The sequence below is a fragment of the Argiope bruennichi genome, chromosome 8, assembly GCF_947563725.1.
Source record: "Argiope bruennichi chromosome 8, qqArgBrue1.1, whole genome shotgun sequence".
Lineage (NCBI taxonomy): Eukaryota > Metazoa > Arthropoda > Arachnida > Araneae > Araneidae > Argiope > Argiope bruennichi.
Window position 1 is genome coordinate 111,186,396 of NC_079158.1, and position 15,950 is coordinate 111,202,345.

Here is a 15,950-nt window from a genome sequence, read left to right on the forward strand (position 1 = left end):
TAAAACCGTATTGATCGCATTTAGACTCGATTGAAAGTCCAAAGTTGTTTTAAATATTTTTCAAATTGATCATTCTGCGTCTACGCAGCATTACTTGATGGCTTAGATAAGATGTCTTATCAACAGTCTCAAGTACTTCTTCCTCTTATGTCAATTTATAATTTAACACCTGAAAGGAAGTTATTACAGGTTCAACACATGTGTGCACTCATTGGCACATCGGAATCGTTCGAATGGGTAATTGCCGTTAACTATCTCATATCCAAAGGAATTATCAAACTTCATTCTAATTTTAAACTTGATTGTCAGTAATATTTAACTTTTAACCGGTTCCTCCGACCCACACGATGGCATACGGAAAAATTTGAATAACCGGACCGCCGCAATAGGTACCATCACCGGCCACGATACAATCCTTCCAATAGGAAGTACGTCCCATCATCGATGAGAGGCAACCAACCCATACCTATTTCTTAACCCACCAGGGTGGCGAGAACCAACCACCATACCGGAAACTTCTCATTCTCAATTATGCGTTGCTACCTAGTGGGAGTCATTGTTTTTAAATACAATTATTTTGAAGTGTATTGGTCCTATGCGAAAAAAAAACAATAAACATCAATTACATTTTAAGTAACAATATGCAATATCACAAAAGTATTAAATCCATGCGAATTTTTTATCTATTGCAGAATTGAAGTCTCTAGTTCATCACGACTTTAATTTAAAATCGTTTGAAACATTTGTACCAAATAAACAAACATACAGGCGGATAAAATAGCTAGTTAATAAAAACACATTGAAAATTAATAAAAAAAAACTCACAAGCATACATACTATTATGACTTACAGAGCGCCATCTATCGGTAATGAAGAATTTGGTCAATTTAAAATCCATTGCAAAAATTTTACAAGCAAACAAGAAAGAAAACGAGTTAGTATTGCATTGTCATCCAGTTCTGAGTTACGTTTAAGATTTCAATTATCTAGCTCATCGAGAAGTCAGTTTTAAAACTGATTACAAAATTTGTATCCAACAGACACACAAAAAAAAACGAATTAATATAAGCGTTTTGAAAAAGAAGTTTTTGCAATGAAATCACAGTTTTATATAGTTCGTAAAATTGATTCTAGACCAATTAAGTTTTTTCATTTATAATATCTTTTTCCTCTTTAATCTGTTGAAGAGTTTTCCAAATATTTCACAAAATCACAACTTATTTTCCGTTTATTTCTAGGATTCAGGACGTCACAATGCGATTCGGCAATGTGAACGATCCTCCCACTACTCTACCCAGCCCAGTTTCCAAGGAAGGAGAGACTGATGAATCTGAATTTCGAGATACTGTCGAGCCCGGATTCACTATGGAAAAATTGGCCTACCTCCTTATAGGCACTTGCTGTGGTCTTAGTATCCTGTGCTTGTGTGTTGTGGTCATTGCCATCAAATGCAGACGAGCTTTAGTCGAAAAACGTTTGAAGGCTCAGTTCCAGAGACGGTTGTACCAACATGAGAGAATGAAAGACTCTCCATGGCAGCAGCAGATGTTTGACCACTTCCTTTACTTACATGGCCAGCCGGATAACCAATCCCGGTCCAGTGCCAATAGCTGCAGCTGCCAGTGTGTTACTTGGTCTCTTGGAGCAAGGAATCTTGAGGCCTCAAGACCCTTGTGTCCGTCCAACAGTAGAAACAGTCTGTACTTATGCGGACAGAAGAAACTACCTTTTGGAGCAGCGTCCACTTTACGATTTGAATCCATGCTGAACCGCAAATCACCAAGCCCCGGGCAGGGTTGTCGAAACGAGTCCCAGAATTCGGATTCATCGAACGAAAATGACTCTCTAGAGCAGTGTTCGGAGTCGAGGACCAGCACTGGATCCAGGCATTGCACTTGCATCAATTACACCATGTGGCCCATGCCTGGAGATGTGAGGAGAGGGATGTATGGACTGTGCCCAACTGCAGGACACTATGTAGCTGGAGACTGTACCTATCATTCGCCGGAGGACATGGGTGTGATGCCCAGAAACTGTCCGCCCCCAGTAACCGGTTCAAATTATTTAGACCGATCGGAAGGTGTTGTTTATTGGTCTTCAAATGATGAGAGACTAATTTGAGCCAATGTATAAATTTTTGCAATAAACAAGAGATATATCGTTAACTGTGTAGTTAATTTTTTCTTGAGTAATAGTAATTGTAGAGATGTATACATATGTCGCTTTAGTCTAAAAACTATACCAACTGATTTTAATTTTTTTGTTTTTGTTTTCTAGAATAGATGCTGAATGTTTAGAAGATGTCATATTCATCAGAATATGCTTTATCGGAGTAAGTTTACAGTAGAATGTTAAAATGCTAAGCCTAATGAAATAAGTCATTACCATGAACATTCTGAATGTTTATATCTCATATTCCTCAGAATATCCTTTATTAAAGTAAAGTTACAATATAATATTGAAATCCTGAGCCAAAATAAATAAGCATATCCTTCAATAGAGATTTTTACATTTTAAAAATTTTGATTCCTACTTTTGCCTTTTAGATTAGAGTTCACAAAAATCAGAGTGTTGATACATTTGTTTATCTATTCAAAAGTTCGAAATGATGGCAATATTTCAGTAGAAAATTAAGATCATCTAGTAATCTAAAAAAGCTAACTGCAACAAATTTCATATTTCACAATTAAGAAAAAAATTCGAATTAGAAAGCATTCACTGTTATTTAAAATATAAATAAATGCCTACAGCTTGGTTGTTAAAATATTTTTAAATGTTATGAATGTGTTTTACAAGCTACGTAACAAATCCTAAAACTTTTACTTAGATCAAAGCCCAATGTGTCGTTATTTATAAAACAATATGAATTGCAATCCATTTTAAAAAGAATTTTAAAATAAATCGCAATATATGCATCATATAAATTAATAATGTGCGTCATTATATTAATTTTTAATTGCCGAAGAAAATACTAGTTTTTAGAAATATGAAATTTAAGTTTTCTGAGAAATGAATATTAAGTTTTAATAAGCTAAGCTTAATATATTTAATTGCTCAGGTTTTTATTCATTGAACAGCAGATCTGCTCTAATGCTTGCAATTGTTTTCTTTCTTTCTTTCTTTTTCTTAACGTTTGTTAATATTAAGAATTATATTCAACGTAAGTACAAATCAAATATTTGTTGATTGCATTTTATAATTGCAATTGCAGTGTTTGTATATTAGTCCGTCCATTAGTTTTACAAGAATAGCAATAGTTTTGTGAAATATCCAAATCACAAGAAGCTTTCCTTTTAAAAAAAAATTGAAAACGAATTTTAATTCTTAAGAAGTTTCAAATACAGAAAAACATTTCAACTTTTTTAAATGTAAATGCCTTATGTAAAGATAATATAGAATATATGGAATAATATTTAGAATATATGGAAAGCTATTATGATTTATGTAATAATTTATGGTAACAAGCAATTTTATCCATACTTCATGCTATAAGTTTCAACTTCGCATAATAAAAGTTTAATAAAATAAAAATTCTCAGCCGCGTTGCCATTTTCCTTGATTCTAACTTGTAAATGGAAAAAAAAATAAATTCGGCAATTTTAAAATAATATTTTGTGCTCTTATTATACACCAGTTTTGCTCATCAAAAACTTATCCAATAGCAAAAAAGGTTAAAAGACTTTAGCTTGTTTGTTTAAAAATAAAATTTCTCATTATATTTCAAGACACAGGAATAAATCTAGAAGTAATATTTGTTGAAAAGAATGAAAAATCAGTTCAAAAATAACGTCATAGAAATTTATACGATAGATATAGGCTTAAGAATAATTAAATGATGTTTTCTCTTTTCTTGTAGTATCCTTGTTTCATTTTTAATTACTTAGAAACAAAAAAAATATTACTATTGATAATGATAAACCAATGAAATTTATTTATCTTTATTAATCAAATGAAAACAATGTATTAAACATAAAAATAATATTAACTAGGACTTTCACTACATAATAAAAACATTTGTCCGTTCCACATTTTCTGCCATCGTCTAAATTTTTAAGATCTACTTACTAAATCTCTATATCGGATTTCTTAAAGAACAGACAGAGATTTTGTTAAGATCTATGACGAAAAGAACATTTTTCCACTGGATTCATGAAGCTGCCAGACGGACAGTTGAATGCTTCCGAGAATTCTCGCAAATTCCGAAGCATTCCAGCAATACTGAAAAAGTATAATAACTAGTTAACGGCAAAATGAATTTAAAGCCCAAATTCCATTAAAATTTTGTTAAATTATGTTAAAAATATTAACATTTAATTACCTGTGAACGCAAAACTTAATTTCGAAAACAATTGATAAGGTTTTTTTTCTTTAGAGAAATTATCGAAAAAATGGTAAATTACCTTTTTAAAAAATTGTTGTGGTTATTCATTAGTATATTTTTTTTAAATATAAAAAATAAGGTATCCACTATCAAAATCCTTGTATTGCTTAACTAGTTAAATGTTTTTGATGAGTATACTCGTCATGGTAAAAAGTATAACATTTTGATTTATGAGGAATTTATTCGTCAGGAGTAATAAGTAGTGACAGTTTGCAGTTTGAATTACAGTTTGAGTAAAAACAACATATTCTTAAATTTCAAAATATTTAAATATATTATTGAATATATATTGAGGTCAAATCGAAATCAAAGGAAGAAATAAAAGATTATTAATAATTATTATAAGAAAAACCTAATATAATATGAATTGTTTTTCTTAAATGTATCTGTGTTTTGTATTAGTCATACCAGAAGCAATTAGGCGACCATAAATTGTTTTGGACTATTCAGTAAATGGCGCGCCTGGTAATAAAAACCGCGATGAGGATCATTTTATATCCTTTTTTACATGTTTCCAAGAGGCGGCATTTTTTATGGTTCATATGCAAAAAATGTGTGCTAGTTTAAGTAAATAAATAAATCTGATTATTGAAATAAAAAAATAAAAGTCATTTCATTACAAAATATACAAATTATTACAAATATTTTACATTCATTACAAATATTTTATATCACACATGCTCTGTGTTTGAAGAGTCTACTCGTCATCGCTAAATTTTTAAGACGCAATTTAGATACTCATTTTCCGAAGAGGTCGAAACAATTAACTAAAAATATATGAAGTCAAAAATTTTTTTTAAAATCGAAATAGGTTCAGAGTTTATGAGAAATGTATGATTGAAAGCATACCGAATATTCGAAGGTGCGTGAATATCCTGGTCATAATGAAGTTGTTCTTTCTGTTTACTTCTCACCGAACACCACATCTAGAAAAAGAAGTCAGTTCTTAAAACTTTCAATAGTAGGAAACATGACAATATGAAAGAAGAATCGAGATTCAATATCCTACTCTGTATTAGCACTTTTTCATGAATCAGCTTTGCTTTCAATTCAAAAGGTGAGACAAAACTGCTTACTTACATTTATTTCATTTAAATTAAATAACATATGTATTTTATTTAATTCATATACAGCACAATATATAGTCTACAGACTCTTAATATCTCCCCGAGTTCGAAAAACATGTTTTTGGAAAATATCTGTCGGTGGCTCGGTTTTTCTGTTTGTGACAAAGATAAGTCAAAAAGGTTTCTAGTTGGACGGATGAAAGGTAGTAAGTATATGATCTTTACACCAAATTTTGACCAAGATCTATTCAGAAGAAGTATGTCTATCCAGCTATTTGAACATATGTTACCTTGATAATTATGTGGTGAAGCTTATAAGCCAGATAACAGCTACGGGATACGAGTAATTGCTTTTGTCTTGTGACTCGACTGCAAACCACAAGGTCCCAGGTTCTATTCTACCCAATTCAACTTTCACATTGGTGATCCGGACGTGACAACTTCCACAACTACAAAGCGAAGGAAGTTAGATGGAGTTAATATCTATATTGTAGACATCCATTCAATTGTGAGCCATATCCAACACGAGGTTGATTGCTTGTCGGTCTGTACTTTCAGAAGCATACAAACTCGATGACTCAAACCATTAATAACTTAAGAAAATGAAATTTGATATGTGATTTTTTGACTGCATTTATACTTCTGTATCAAATATTGGTTTCAATTGTTTCGGGAAAGTGCATTTAAAATACAAATTCATCGTTGTTAGAGAAGTTGCGAGAAAGTTTTGAGAAGACGACTCCTGATGGGCCTTTAATCTCCTATGAAAAGTTTTAGTTTAGTTTAGTTATATTAACGTCCCATTTTAAAGCAGCACTAGGGCTATTTTGGGACGGAACTTGTAATTTTGAAACGCGATCAGATAACAAGGACGACACCTGAGCAGACACCCTCCTCTCCACACAACAGCGGGAGGACGTTTGGCCCGGACGTTTAACGTGCACTAGACCCGTTTACACGACGGTTCTTTGGTGCAATCGGATCTCGAACCTGAAACCCTTCAGTTTCGAAGCCGAGACCTTACCACCAGGCCACCAAGACCTCCACTATAAAATATTGTTTAATGAATAAATCACTCCGTTAGACATAAAAATGTTCTGCTAACTGTCCATTAGACAGTCAGAGACCATTTTTCTGAAATTGAAACAGAAGAGGGGATGGGGTATCTAAAATTTTATTCCTTTATCTTTTCCTGGAGACAAAAAAAAAAAAAAAAAAAAAAAACTCTTTTTGACATGATCTAAAATATGATTTGAAAAAAAATTTACTGGTGTGATCGTTTTAACTTCCAGTAAACTACTCATATTGGTATTCATTAAATGTTTAAAATTTGTCATCGATCATCATCATCATGATGATGTTATCTGTCATCATCATTTGAGATAAAATTTCCTTGATAACTTGAATTTTATTACAAGCGTTCAAGTTTATATAACAAAAGTTTAATAAAGTTTAAAATACAACAATCCGTCACTGTCTATTTCTTGCATAAATATTTTCTACGGGGATTCAATTAATGATGTATTAATGAGATTATAATCAAACGAAAGAGTTGGGGAAACTCTGACTCAAAAAATAAATAATTCTACACATCAATCCTTTCAGAAGATAACAGACAACCATGCAATTTATTTTCCAAGAGGAAAATTCTACAACAAATGTCAAATTATTTAATCATTAAACGTTTTATTTATAAAATAATTCAACCATAATATGTCATACACCGTTAATATAGAGTTTATTTTAAACGATTAAGTTTTCATTAAAAAACTGCAAGCAATGTGTTATTATTTTTATCTTAAATTAAAAGCTAAAAATCGTTCGTTACTTTTTCAAAAGTCTAAAGGATTAACACTACTTTTCTAATTTGATTTCAGGTCTCGTTTTCGTTTATTTTCTTAAGTTATTATATTGTTCTTTTAACTCTTTATCTTTTGTTGTGTTTATTTTAGTTCTTATTCCATTATTCAACAGGTTTCTTCATTTTCCTTTAGAACTTTTGTTTTCTCTGGTAATAATTCTGTGAAATCCTTTCGGATTGTTTGCGAGGTACTCGCGTGCTCTTTTTGCATTTCTGATGAGTGAAACAATACAGAAAAACTAAAATAACATTCAAAACAATGGAAGTAATTAAGGCAAATGAATTTCTTCGTACTCATTTACCTGTTCATATTGACATACCCTATCTCCAGTTGAGATAATAATATGGCAACATTTTAATATTTATTTTGAAGATATCTTTTAAAGAATGGATACAAATATCATCATTTGACAGAGAAATATTAGTGAAATGATTATGTCGTCAATTATGCAAGTATGAAAAGTGTTAATGTCAAAATATAGATATAATAGAACTGGCATATGCTCTGTTCATATTAGGACCCGTGTCTTCTGATTCTGCAAATTACAAACGAATAACAAAAAAAAGTGTGTGTGTGTGTGTGTGTGTGTGTGTGTGTGTGTGTGTGTGTGTGTGTCATTTGGAGTGAGAGATATCTTAAAAACTAAGAGGGATCTTAATACTGATAACAATAAAGGTGTATGTATGATTTTGTATGTGTGTGTATGCGTGAGATGTGTGTATGATGAGGAATATATAAGAAACTAAAAGGGAATTTCTTTTGAAATTTTGATTAGTATTTTAATTAGCTAAAATGAAGCAATGTTTTAGTGTTTTTTCCTTGATATCATTAAAAATAATATTGTAAAAAAAAGATTATTATATCATTTTGAAATTTAAAATATTATCTTAATGATATGGATTTAGTTTTCATGTATTTTTTTCTCTAAACATTAACAATCCTTTTTTCGGAAAAAAAATTATGATTTTCAGCAGTTTTCATCATTGTTGTAATTAAAATCAAATTCTTCTCATCGTTTCACCAAATACTTAATCCGTTATTATTTTCCATTGTTGAAAGCTAAGAGAATAAGATTTTGTCTTCATTAATTTACTTTCAAAAAGATTGGCAACACTAAAGATAATATAATAATTTTTCTACATTGAAACTTAATTTTAACTAAAACTGAACTATTTAATCATTTTCAATAAATTTTCACTAAAACCGGCTTTAATGAGTTGAAACTTTTTTGAAAATGAACATTTTAATTTGGCATTTATGAATAAACTTTAAGGAAAATTTATGGATTGAACTGGATTTCTAAAGCATGCAAACAATTAATGCTCCTCCAATTTTATTTATATTTATTTTAATTTGTATTAAGTGTTTAAGAATTTTCATTCCTTTTGTATTTATTGTGGCTCACTTAGTTTACAATAATGTTTCCAACTCTTTTGATTTTAACGATTTTACTTTGACTTCCATAATTACAATAAGAAGATATTGTTTTGCGTATTTTTGTTCATAATTATTAAAGGTTGTTTTAAAAGCTTCTTTTCTTTCTTTATTTTCTGCTTTTTAGTCTTTAATATATTCTTTTTAGAATTCATTATTATAATACTTACGAAATATCTAAATCAACTTATTATCAAATGTATGATCAGAAGGCATTGAACCTATGGAATCAATATTTAACTCAGTTTAATAGGTTAACTTATATTCAAGTCCTGAAAATATTAAAATTTTATATAGTTGATGTAACTCTCAAGAATACAAAATTTCAAAATTCTAGCATATCAAAAAATAAGAGAAAAATTGATAACAAAATTCCATCAGTACAATCATACGATATGGTGAAAAGTTTTAGGTTAAATAAAAGTATGTAATAAAACTACCTCCACTTTATTGAAGACCAATCTTATCTCTAATACATCAACTGTTCTCAGCTTAGAGCCATTATATTTAGGGAGCTACCTCAACGTAAGATATTTAAGTGTTAGTGAATGTGAGATTTTGATAAACCTTTTTGGTTGGCAAAAGGATGCTTTTAAGATTTCTTAGCAGAATATTTTTGTGCCTTTTTGTGTTTATGTAGAATTTCCAATAATAGGATTATGATTATGTTGCAATAATTTCACATTAAGAACACAGATTTGTAAATAATAGCTAGGAAATGGTTTACCTGTGCCAAAGCGATGTAGAGTATTTGCTCTGTCGAAAAATCCAACGCCGGCAAAGTAAATCTGCTTTCGTTGTTTTTTAGAAGAAATCTAGTGATGATCTATAGAAAAAATGAACGAAGATATTAAATACGAAAGCCTAAATTTAATCACAAAATAGGCAGCTTAAAAGAAAAAGATATTCGTTTAAACCAACACGATATAATGGAATGGCAACTTTTGCAATAATCGCATCCTCTTATTGAAATAGTGAAATGTTTTTATAATGGTTTTATTAATTATTTTTTATTTAATTATAAAAGCCGATGATACAGAACTTATTCAAATTAAAATCAAGTATTATTCAAATTAATTTTGGAATATTATTCTAGTAACATTTTAATTAATCACAAGTTGCAAATTTTATATTATTTCGTTTTATAATTCTAAAAAAAGTATTGGGCAATTCTTATTACTGAATATCGTTTCGAATATAAGAAAGTTTAGTCAATTTTTTTTAGAATTTTATTAAAAAAAATTTTTAAATTTCATCTTTACATTTTTTATATGCAATAAACTGAAACAAAATTTTTAGAAAGTGATCTGCAATTGAGCGTTTAGCCCTCTTCAAATTATGTTATTTAAACATCTAATACAGATTAAATTATAATGCTCAAAAAATATTTAGTTTGGAAATTTTGGTGAAGAAAGAGGGCCCCTAAATGTGTATTGCCTAAGGACCTCTACAAGGCTTAATCTGATCCTGTGGGAGCCATCCAAAAAAAGTTAAGTCTTTGTCACCAGCCACTTTGTTAACAATCCAGCATTGAAAACTTTTTCAGAAATGAAATTGGGCTTTATCTGGTGGCTCACGGAGGAAATCAAAAGTATGGGAAAACTGCTTCCTCAATACTCAATTACAAATGAAACGTATAATTTATACTTTTCATATTATGTCATTTCAAAATCTATTAACTATTTTGTAATTATCCTGAATAAGTACAAAAAAAATTTAATCAAAAATAGCACAAAATGTTCCTATTCTTTTATATTAAGCCATTTGCGTTCAAAAATGTGATTGGTGCTAAGAGCTGACAGATCATTATTCTTTGAATCCATAAGTATTATTTCCAACATAGGATTAAAAAAAGAACCTTAATATTGTCTTAAAGCGAATGAAAATGGCAAAAACCCAAAGCTATCTTTTGTTTAGTTGGAAATTTTGAATAGCTATTTTATCATCTTATGAATGGATAACGATATTCAATCAAAAGAGTGAACTATTTGCATTTAATTTAGCCCTTGTATAACTTCAAAATGGGACGTTAATGACTATCTAAACTAAATATACTTCTCTTCTGATTTCAACATTGTTTTTCAAAAAGTGCATTTGGACTGAAATGAAAACTTAAGTAACAATTTAATATTTATTTTTATTTATTTATTTCAACAATTCAATATTTATTACACTTTAAAAGTAATTTACTTCTAGTCTTTAAATATTATTCGTCAATTCTTTTTGGAAAAAAATACTTATTTTAAAAGTTATTTTTTAAAAATAGCTTTTATAATTTCATTTAGAATTCTAATACTGATTTATTCTACTATAGAATAGTATTTCTTAAAAAATACTATTCTATATTACTTTTTATAGTCTAAATAAATTTTTATAAACATACCATTTATTTCAAAATCAAAAATTTATTCAACAAAGAAATATATTTTCAGTCACTGAAATAACATTTATTCGGATAGCATTGTTTACAGTAGCGGTTACAGCTGTAACACAAAATAGAAAAACAAAGGAGAATCTCACCTGCTGCGTTATTTCAATCCCCATCAAATCGGCCAGATTTTCATGGATGGTTTGGTTTCCCTTTACCTTTGCATAAAGAGATAAAGAGAAGAGATTATTTCCATCTAATTAAGTTAATCACTATTCTATAAGAACAAGGAAGCTGAAAATTTTATGTATAATCGCTTCGAACTCCTGTGGGAAATATTTTTAAAAATTTACTCTCAAAGTTGAAAAACCTCAATCATTTTTATCCTTTTATTCTTTTAATTAAAATTCCTAAGAATTTTATAAAAATTGTTAACGATAGCGATTAAAACGATAAAAAAAACCGTAATAAAAATTGAAAACGATTTTGAATTTTTATGTTGATTTTACTCTTGATTTCGAACACATTTAAATCATCATAATAATAATTTATATCGTGAATGAAAAAAAGAAAGTAATAATTTGAGATATTTATCCATTTCTTATCACAAGATTATGTTTTTTGAGAAGAAAAGACATCCGTTTCATTTTCTGAATCGATTGATGGCTTATGAAATAGTTTTAAAACCATATCAACAAATATTGTTAATGATAGTAAATTAGAATTTCGTGATTTTTTTTTCTTTATCATGAGTATTTAATTCACAGGTAATCTTATTTTTGAACTATTTTTATTTTCATGTAAAGGCGTTTTTATTTTTAGTAATAAGTGCAACGAAGCAATTTCAGCTTATATAGAACAGCTCTATCTGTTCTTGACAGCTAATAGCTTGTGTAGAGGTAGAGAATGCTTTTCAAAAGAGCGGGAAAAAAGAATACGTTCTTTAGCCGTACTGGGTAAAATAATGAAAACGATATTTCAAGCATTCCATATTTTTAATCTAAACTATTTTATTGATAACATTATCAAAACTTTTTTTTATTTTATCTGTAATTATTTTTTTTTATCAATAATATATATATAAAGAAGCGTTTAATGCTTCTAGTGAAGAGTGCTAACTTGATAAAATAAAAATTATGTGCTAAAAAATAATCAATATCTTTTATTGAATGCATGACATCCAATTTTTTAGATTTATAAATTCCATTATAAAAGCCATAAATATTCAAAAAAATTATTAAATGAAGCCAATTAATTTTTAATAACAATATTTAAAAAAATAGCTTAAATAATCTAAAGGTCCGTTTAATTTTTCTAAAAGAACTGCTTACTTACTTTTTTCCCAATTTTTTCAACTTCAAAATTAAAATACTGGTCTTGCAGACATTTTTTCTTCTCATTATAAATATGTAATGTTTCATTATCGAAATTTTCTGGGTCATCTGCAGGGAATAAAAATAATTTCAGGTAAGTTTTCTATTCAGTTGAATATTTTATAAACTTTTAATCAAAGAGTGATACTTAGTCTTAAAAACTGAATTTTTTGACATTAAATCTCAATTAATAATAACGTGAAAAAACTGTGTGAGTTTGTACTCGATATATCAATAGGTACTATTAGGGTTACCATTTTGGAATGAATTTTCATTGGAGGATATAAATGTGCCTTTCGTTGGCATATTCTTAAATTATAGCTCAGTAAATAAAATTCAGCGATATTCGGTTTTTTTATTATGGTAATTTTTGAAAATATTATCACACAAAAGGATTTTTGCGTTATCTTAAAATTCAGATATAATTATTTCAATTACATGTAATTAATAGTCGAGTACTTTTTTTACTTCTAATTTTATAATTTTCTTAAGATATTCTTCTAAATAAATTGCAAAAATACTCTTCCCTCTCTTCAATTAAATTTAGTTTTCTCTTTTATAAATATTCAAACATATTTTTTTTTCAACTGTTAAAAGTAAACGGAAAGGAAACTATTTATTTTTCAATTTTTTTGGCAATGATATAATTATTCTCTACTTTCTCCTTTCTATTTTTAAGGAATAATTAAGCAATACGATTTTAAATATATTAAGAGATATAGTCCAAAAAATAAATATTTATATTTGCAACGCTTGAATTTTTTTATCAGTACTGTTACGATGATTTTCACTTGGTGGAATTTTTGATAATTGGCTTTACCGCCAAATGCTTATTTGGAAAATTCAAAATCTCGCGACTTCGTGAAATTTGATTTCCGAGACAAAAGGAAATTTCCCCAAATTCCGATTCCTCGGGAAACTATCCTCAAGTTTAGCTTCAGAATTAGCAGAGCTATTGAACACCTAGTGTGACATCTATGATTTATGTTATTAAACAAGATATACGATGAAATCATATCCCACATTAACTTGAGATCGCCGTCAATTATTATGAAAAATTTGGTTTCTATGCATAAGTAATATAGCATTTAATTTCTAAGTAATATAACCGTGCACTATATAGTGAGTTAGGTTATATTGTCACTTGGAGGGAAATAATGCATATCATGCCACCTGGGAAATGATACTAGACATGGAACAAAAATCAATTGCAAAAGTATAGAACAACTTCGATTTAGTAACAAAAAATTGATTTAAGCGTAATAATATTAAAAACAAAATATCAAATATGTGCATTTGTATGGTCGCTATTTCTAACACTCACTCCGGGAAAGCATTAGAAACAAAACAGAACAAGTAGTTATCAGCAGATACTTTTGTTTTCGGTGTTCAAAAAGTTCTATGCTATCAAACCAGTGCTTATTCTTCAAAAGATGATCTTTTCTATTGTTCTAGTAAGTTGTTACGGCATAGATTTTGAAAATTGTGACCAAAAACATTCGCTCTTTACATGTTTGTTCTTAGCATTATTATATTCAACATGTCTTTTCATACTAAAACGCAAATGCTCTGCAATTTTGTAATCTTCTTTTTTTCCATATCTTGTACCATTTTCGAAATACAAACATTAACTCCGTTATTTCCCTCCAGATGGCATTATAATCTAGCTCACCGTGCAGCGCGTGTCCACATTACTATTCACAGAAACCAAATCTGTGGCAATAGAGTCGCCGTCTTTAAGGTGGGGTAGAAAAATTTTATTGGTGACTTTATACAGTTCGTCTTTATTATAACTGAGTTTTGAGTTGTAAAAGTTAAGTTTCGATTTATTATCTCTCAGTTCTTGAATTCCTGTCTTTACTCTGCAAAAATTGTAGATAAATTTATTACAATTACTTTAATCCGAGGAACTTGCGTCATTATTTGCGCATCCTTTAATGAAAAAAGATTACAAACAAGCTAAGATACGTGCTTGTTCATAAAATAAGTTTGATATAAGATTACGTGCTTACATAGTACACGTAAAATACGCTCTCTAACTACGCACTTTGCATAAGAATAATAGATTTAAGTTAAAGCAGCTTAACGGAACGTATTCATTTGCGAAACGAGCGTTAATTATTCATAAAGCAGCAAGTTCTCATGTTTGGAATGAGATATTTGGCGCTGAACAAACTGTTCTCTCAAACACCACTCAGTGTTCCCAATCTCGCCATTTTTCAAGTGAACATAAAGTCATTAACAGTTGACATTGAGAGAGCATCGTTTGCAATTCGTCAATCAAAACAAAATTATATTACAAAAGAAAAGAATTAGAAATTGAGAGAAAATATTTTATTATACGTGACTTTTAAAACGAATTTAAAAATTCACTTCCATTCCATGGACTTCAATTAAGTAACATACTTCAACAGCGGAAATGGTCCACCCAAAACTTTCTCGCATATTCTCTAATAACTTGTCATGCCTTATCACTGGCATACAATAGTTACGAAGTATTCACTTTTGGAGGTAATTTAGCATTTTTACTGAATCTACGTGTCATCCTTGGTGAGTTATTTGGAGATTAACCCCTGGCACGCCATTAATAGTATCCGAAAATCGAATTTGTGCTGTAGACATGTTTCAACCGATTGAAACAAAAATTTGACAAATAATTCCACTTATAGTCACAAAATCTTATACCAAATTTAATATTTTTAAGTCATTTCGTTTCTGAATCGTCCCGTTTACATGTTTCTAAAAGTATGGACCGACAGTCCACCAATCCCTTGTTGGATTTGGCCCAAAATTTTACAAATGTTTACATTATAGATGCTAAAACTGTGTACTGAATTTTATCCAACGAGCTCCCTTCTTTCTCTAGTTATCGTGTTATGAAAAGTATTCTAAAGGAATTGAGCCTACAGCGATGGCAAGAAGAATGGGACAATGCCTCAACTGGCAGAAACATCTATCAAATCATCTCGAAAGTGTCCTTTAAAACATCATCTTGGAATAGGCTTGACATTATCTTTACAACTGGCCATGGCCCTTTCCCTTCATATATCAAGAGATCCAATATTAAAGGATCGGATCAATGTGGCTGCGGCGAAGTAGGCGATCCCCTTCATTATGCCACTAGCTGCCCTCTCACCACATCTTTTCATCTCAAAAAACCCACCCACGACCTAGAAAATATCTGGTGGACCAACGTTATGAGAAACAAGATGTCCAAGGTCAAAATTAGAAATCTTGTGCGGTTCCTACAATAGAACGAGGAATTGATTTCTCCAGATCCAAGCCTAGTATAAATTTTCGTTTCATTTCTCAACCAAGCTCTTCTCCAGAATATATTAACTTCAATAGAATTCATCTACTCATACTCCCCACCGAACACCTCCTTCATCATTATAATATTGTATATAGTTACTTTTTATGTGTATTGTATATGTAAACTAAAAAAAAAAATTTTTCTTAATAAAT

At 29.6% G+C, this 15,950-nt stretch overlaps 2 protein-coding genes across 5 annotated transcripts in view; one reads left to right on the plus strand and one right to left on the minus strand.

The window, feature by feature from the left end:
• LOC129981972 (uncharacterized) overlaps nt 1-2,147 on the plus strand; it is a 76,008-nt gene extending 73,861 nt beyond the window's left edge. For all 3 annotated transcript variants that reach the window (XM_056093051.1, XM_056093050.1, XM_056093052.1), the window contains exon 3: nt 1,239-2,147. In XM_056093051.1, the coding sequence (XP_055949026.1) occupies nt 1,239-2,121 (883 nt within the window). In that variant the 3' untranslated portion in view covers nt 2,122-2,147. The remainder of the gene's footprint in view (nt 1-1,238) is intronic.
• Nucleotides 2,148-3,991: 1,844 nt separating this feature from the next.
• LOC129981364 (neprilysin-1-like) overlaps nt 3,992-15,950 on the minus strand; it is a 57,102-nt gene continuing 45,143 nt past the window's right edge. For both annotated transcript variants that reach the window (XM_056092187.1, XM_056092188.1), the window contains exons 18-22: nt 12,448-12,554; nt 11,265-11,330; nt 9,472-9,570; nt 5,231-5,307; nt 3,992-4,218 (exon numbers count right to left, since the gene is read on the minus strand). In XM_056092187.1, coding sequence (XP_055948162.1) covers nt 4,110-4,218; nt 5,231-5,307; nt 9,472-9,570; nt 11,265-11,330; nt 12,448-12,554 — 458 coding nt within the window. In that variant the 3' untranslated portion in view covers nt 3,992-4,109. The remainder of the gene's footprint in view (nt 4,219-5,230; nt 5,308-9,471; nt 9,571-11,264; nt 11,331-12,447; nt 12,555-15,950) is intronic.